Below are 6,145 nucleotides of genomic sequence, written 5' to 3' on the forward strand. Positions count from 1 at the left end.
AAATAAAAATATATTGTATTGTATTGTATTTTATTGTATTAAGAACAAAAGCAAGAAATTATTTACCACCAATGGACACATACTCCAACAAGTCCAACACAATCAATACCTGGTGCTACAGATATCGAAAGATCTGAAATGGACCACCTACATTACAAATGTAGCTAAGAACGCAAATTCTACACTAGACTTTCAAAGACGTAACTTACGATTCTGCCCAAAAAGACTAAGAAAACAGCATACATTTCAGTGATGAGATCTACGATGGAATATGGGGCAATTGTATTGAACCCTTATACATCAAACAACATTAAACAATTAGAAAGATTCAAAAGAAGAGCAGCATGATTTATCACGGAGGACTATAAATCAAAATTCTAACCGTAATTGGAACGTGAAAACCTACAGTGAAGAAGAATTAGCCAAAGACTGGTATTTCTGAGGTTGAGGGTTTGCTCCAAACTATCAAACCTCACGAATTTTTGGTAAAAAGTAAAACCAAAAGGATTATCAATGAACAATTTAAGAACTTATACTTCATAAAGACTGTAATTCACTGGAAACAATTGGAAGCAGACATAGTGTGCTCCAATATAATTAGGGGCTTTAAAAACAGCTCCCCAACGTCGTCAAAAGACACTCTCTCTTCCGCCGAGTTAAAGTCCGACTTAGTACTTTCGACTTAATGCTACAGATCTATACAGATGTTAATATTCTATAAAATAGTATAAGTGCGTGTGTTACTTTCAAATCACGCAAGCAAACAATAAAATTAGTTAAGAAAACATAAATAAAAATACACAATATAAAGTTAAATATCAAATATTGATATATATGATTTATTTTATTTACCTAGCCAATTTATTGCTCTCAATTCAGGTGACTTGTTATATCAATACCAAGTTGGTTAATTCCAGAATAAGTCAAAGTCTACAGGTTTGAAGACTGGAGTCGGCTGCCACAACTTGGACCTCGATAAAAATACAAATTTTATGTTTTACATTAATATATTCACATAGGCGTCAAGCACGGAAAGGGTAGTTGGGTTTTCATGCTTCCGGAAACCGTTACTTCTACTTTCGTTTTTACAAATGTCATAACAAAATAATTTGTAAACAGGAATAAAACATGGCAAAACGGTCTTTGGAGCAGGCTATTGGAATCATGACGGAAAGTGAGGAAACTCGGGTAATGTAATATGTAATGTTTGAAAATAATCGAATTCAACTATTTAATTTTTTAAGCTAGCTTAATATTTCAAAAATATGAAAATAATTGTGTATGCATATTTTTTTTTAATTTGAGGTTTCTTATGACTTTAAACACAATAAATCTACAGCCACAAATAACAAAAAAAACATTGAACGAAATGTTCAATGTTTTTTTTGTTATTTGTGGCTGTAGATTTATTGTGTTTAAAGTCATAAGAAACCTCAAATTAAAAAAAAATATGCATATTTTTTTTTATAACTAAATGGATAGTTTTCATTATACAACTTATGAACTTATACTTTTTCTCTAATGAAAATTCTTTAATTCGTCCACATTTAGAAGAAGTTTACTTATTTTTAATTGCTTCCTTGCAGGAAGCAATTAGCCGACATATTTTCCGTATGCATAGTGACCTGAGCGTAACCCTCTCCGTTAAAATCCGGTGATCGCAATACGCATGGATCTGTAATGAAAATAAACAATTATCTGATTGTACATATATTAAACACGTGCTCAATATCCGTGCTTTTTGTTATTTGTTTATTATAAGTTGACAATCTGTCAAACGCGGCATTTAATGAGCAACTATATTTCTTAAATCATTAGACAGAGAGAAAAAAATTGACGATTATACGATTTATATATATTCGCGTTAAACATGAGAAAATCGTGCACTGAGGACTAATTTTATGATATATTTTTCACCACTCACTCGTTTCATATGACTTTAATAATTATTTATAAATACTTTTAATTAGTGTTTGTTTACTTTGTTAATGTACACATGTTCTTTTTTTAATTCGGCTGAAAGCTTTAAGAGCTTTCGTGTATGTTTGTATGAAATACGGATTTTTTGTGTTATTAAAATTTGCTGTTACAAAATATTAGAAATTATTATAAATTAAGGAATGTATCTCCCTCATGCAAAGCTCTGATTCCTTTCACGGATTTGGCTATACTTTTTGGACCTTTTGGATTATAGCTCTTCATCTTTTATATAAGCTTTGGATTTCAAATATTTTGGCCACGAGCATCACTGAAGAGACATGTATTGTCGAAATGCGCATCTGGTGTAAGAAAATTGGTACCGTTAATGTTATTTGTATATATTTTTTTGTAATCGATATGTCAAAACAAAGTTCTGTTTAACTTACCTTCGTATTTTTATAGCTGAAGATTCGGGTGGGTTTTGATCATTGTTAAAGGCCGTGCGGTAATCTATGCACAACTCTTGTGGAGAGTTATATCATGAGTTTCGTTGAGTCTAGCGAAAAATGTATATCATTTTGATTACCTATCATTCATCATGATAAAATTCAAGGACCGTTTTTGCTAAGCCTCCGAAATTGAGACATTGATATTTATAATACATCTAGTAGTTACCCTATAGATTCCTGCGTCGGCGGCGTTCAGTCTGAGGTGGAATTGTTTTTTTTTTGTATCAACAACTTTTTCAAATATTGATGGAGTTTTATGAATTCGGACAGAAGTTTTTAATATCACCAAAAGACAGAACGAAATTTTGAAAAAAATATTATTTACATTTTTTTGAATTTTACTGATAATTGGTTTTAAGTTTGTTACACATCAATTAATTTTATAAAAGCGCAAAAACTGATAAAAAGGGTACAATAAAGGACTTTGATTTCTGCAAATGGTTAAATCCTGTCTTGCTGATTATTTTTGTGATTAATGCTCAAAGCCTTGTCAAAGTTCTCAAAATAAAAGGTCAAACAAAAAAGATGAATAAATCATGTATATAGAAGACGTCTGGGACTTTTGATGTTGTATAACAGTAGGGAGATCTTATTATCCTTATGCTATCAGATTTTCTCGATCTATATCGGTTTCCAAGATCGTAGACACAACTTACATTTATTCTTTGTTATTTTTTATCATCGGATCGTCGGAACAGACCCTAATAAATACTGTGGTCAAATTTTAATTCAATCTGACCTTGAAGTTTTAGGGGATAAGATTTTCTAACAGTTAACGGATGAAGTATGTTGAACACTAAGCGATGCGACTAAATCCATTACCGACACTGTTCTGGTCATGTGATCATTAAAAGACCAATATCGAAGACGATTTTCTTGACATTTCCCTGTAGAGACCATCACGACGAAGTCATACAGGAAAATGATGTCTGTATGTTATTTACTTGCAGAGTTCTATTCCTCGAGTTTTGCGATATGCTTTGATAAACACCGAATCATACCCCAATAAAGGAAAAGATTTACCAGATGATTTTGTAAAATACTTCATTCCAGGTAAGTTGATACAATTTATTTGTTTTTTATTATTTCAAAAGTCAATCGTACATTGCTATGAACCACACAACGGGTGTCAGTAATGGATCAGGAATTGCTTCACCTTACAGAGTACCTGAGTGCATAGGTTTTTTTTTTTATATATAAATTGTCGTACTTTGAATTCTAGTATTAAGTTGCCCTCTCAGTTTCTTATAATTTTTCAAAACCGTCAATCTTTCAAGTCAAATTTTCGAGATTTTTTTTTATAATATGTAGTATATTGCAGTTTATTGAACTTTAGATTTCTCACTACATTATTTTTAGAATCCGAATGGTTTGAAAAAAAGAAACGAGGTAAAAAGAATGACTGGATGCAATGTCAAAAAGAATCCGGACAAACGTTTATACAGTGGCAACGTTCTGGAAGCTCTTTACCATTCGGTAGGCGTTCAACAATATACCTCATTCCGTTAGCCTTCAATGAAGATTCTATACCAAAAGAAATTCTTGATCCTATCAAAGCATTTGCAGCAGTTTTCTTTCAAATCCCAGTGAAAGTGATGGGGACAAAAAAGTTCAATAAAGAAGTTCCGAACAGGATAAATGAAAATTCGAATACGTACCAAGTGGATGCTGGGAAAGTTTTAGAGATAATGAAACCATTGGTGCCTAGTGATGCATTCTGCGTTGCAGGCATCACAATGTGCGATTTATATCCCACAGAATCATGGAATTTTGTCTTCGGACTAGCCAACTTGGCTGGAAATTGTGGAATATATTCTTTGGCTCGTTATCTAAGTAACTTTGGTAAAACACAGACGACAGTTTATGAACCCACAAGGTAGGCATTTGACAGTCATATTGGTTATGCGAGACAGTTTCTCCATCGGAAGTAAATTTTAAGTTTTCTAAAAAAAAATCCTTTTTTTGACACTGGGAATCAATTTTAGATAATTCATTCAATACATGTATATCATTTCTGTTCGTTGAAATCCTAACACAAAAAAACGTTCATCAAAATTTGAGCTTTATCTAAAAAAGATTTTAAGGTGGTACCAAACACCTTTACTAAAATCCATTTGGTTCGTTTAATTTCCATTACATTTTGACAAAGTATTTACTTCGACCCTTTGACAAAAATATAAAATAATCTCAAATTGGAACCAACCATTTTATCAGAAAAATTACACTGGTTATATAGCAGTTTGACAAACACTACTTTTGATCATTAAGAAGCTTAACAACACAACGTAATAAAAACGTTTATCTGATTTTACAGAGTTATCTCACTGTAGTGTTAGGTACCACCTTAACCACAAATTTCCCAAAATTTCCCAATAATATAAAGTGGCCTTCCTGTTATAGGTAGATACACTTTGCATTACAATTGTGAAAATCGGTTGTGGCAATCTTGACTTATGGAAGTGTAAACAGACAGACCTTTGTATTGGGAATTATTATGATAGAATGTACCATCAATGTGTAAATTACAGTATTTGAAAAAAGAAAGAAATAAACAGAATTTATCAACCTAAAAAAATAGTAAAATCGAAAATTTCTGAAATTTGCGTTTGATGCGTGTTTTATATACTTCTAACTATATTGATCTTAGCGTCACTGATGATTTTTTTTAATAAGTGGAACCGCGTGTCTGACGTATTAAATTTTAAATTATAAGTCTGGCACCTTTGATCACTTTTCACAAGTAGACAAAACCTTGGAACGATTGGCATACTTTCAAAGTAGATTATCGGTTTTATTTTTTTATCGAAATGGAAAATAAATGTAGGGACAGAGTGTCTATTGGTCCACAATATTTACTCTCTTTTTGTATTTCGATTTCAGTGAAGAAGGTGGAATATCAACGATTTTTAAGAGAGCATGTAAGACAATGTGTCACGAGATTGGTCACATGTTTGGATTAAAACATTGTGTTTTTTATGAGTGTTTGATGAATGGATCTAATCATTTAGAAGAATCAGATGGTCGACCTCTATTCCTCTGTCCTGTTTGTTTAAGGAAGCTCCAGTTTTCGTGCAAGTTTGATATAGAGGAAAGATATAGACAAATGATTCCAATTTTGGAGGATTTCGGTTTTAAAGACGATTCAAAGTGGCTTAAGACAAGACTCGCAAGACTAGAAACACTGAAGAAAGACTAACTTATGTAATAATAAATGTATAAACCCATAGCTCAAGACAAGAAACATTGAGAAAAGACTAACTTTGTAATAATAACTGTATAAACCCATCGCTACGATGTAATATTAATGAAGACCTTTATTGTGATTTTGATATAATTATTAAATGTAACTATGCATACCTGGGTTTTCTAAAAAGGCAATTTTGCCGTTTTCCTATTTCACTTTAAAGTCACATGAAACGAGTGAGTGGTGAAAAATAATGTTTATCCAATTCTTGAACCAATGCATGTATATATCATAAACTAAGTCCTCTGTGCACGATTTAATCATTATTTTCGCAAACATATCATATAATCGTCAATTTTTTTTCTCTCTCTGTTTGTTATGATTTAACAAATATGGCTGCTCATTAAATGCCGTGTTTTGAAGCCGAGTTTTACCGATTGTCACCTTATAATAAACAAAATAACAAAAAGCATGGGTAATGAGCACGTGTTTAGCATGTTTAATCAGATATTTGTTTATTTCAATGACAGAT

The 6,145-nt window shown here is 31.8% G+C and overlaps 1 protein-coding gene across 1 annotated transcript; it reads left to right on the forward strand.

The window, feature by feature from the left end:
• Nucleotides 1-939: 939 nt before the first annotated feature.
• On the forward strand, nt 940-6,145 carry LOC134722131 (archaemetzincin-2-like). Its single transcript, XM_063585684.1, has 4 exons — nt 940-1,188; nt 3,380-3,482; nt 3,789-4,305; nt 5,310-6,145. Exons 1-4 carry the CDS (start codon nt 1,129-1,131, stop codon nt 5,623-5,625), a joined length of 996 nt encoding a protein of 331 aa, XP_063441754.1. The 5' UTR covers nt 940-1,128; the 3' UTR covers nt 5,626-6,145.

This window comes from Mytilus trossulus, chromosome 6, assembly GCF_036588685.1.
Source record: "Mytilus trossulus isolate FHL-02 chromosome 6, PNRI_Mtr1.1.1.hap1, whole genome shotgun sequence".
Taxonomy (NCBI): domain Eukaryota; kingdom Metazoa; phylum Mollusca; class Bivalvia; order Mytilida; family Mytilidae; genus Mytilus; species Mytilus trossulus.

Excerpts from the sequence above, each read along its gene's own strand:
- LOC134722131 (XM_063585684.1), top strand. The coding sequence starts at position 1,129 with ATGGCAAAACGGTCTTTGGAGCAGGCTATTGGAATCATGACGGAAAGT. Across the intron at positions 1,189-3,379 it reads CGGAAAGTGAGGAAACTCGG|AGTTCTATTCCTCGAGTTTT; the intron begins GTAATGTAATAT and ends ATTTACTTGCAG. Across the intron at positions 3,483-3,788 it reads TGTAAAATACTTCATTCCAG|AATCCGAATGGTTTGAAAAA; the intron begins GTAAGTTGATAC and ends CATTATTTTTAG.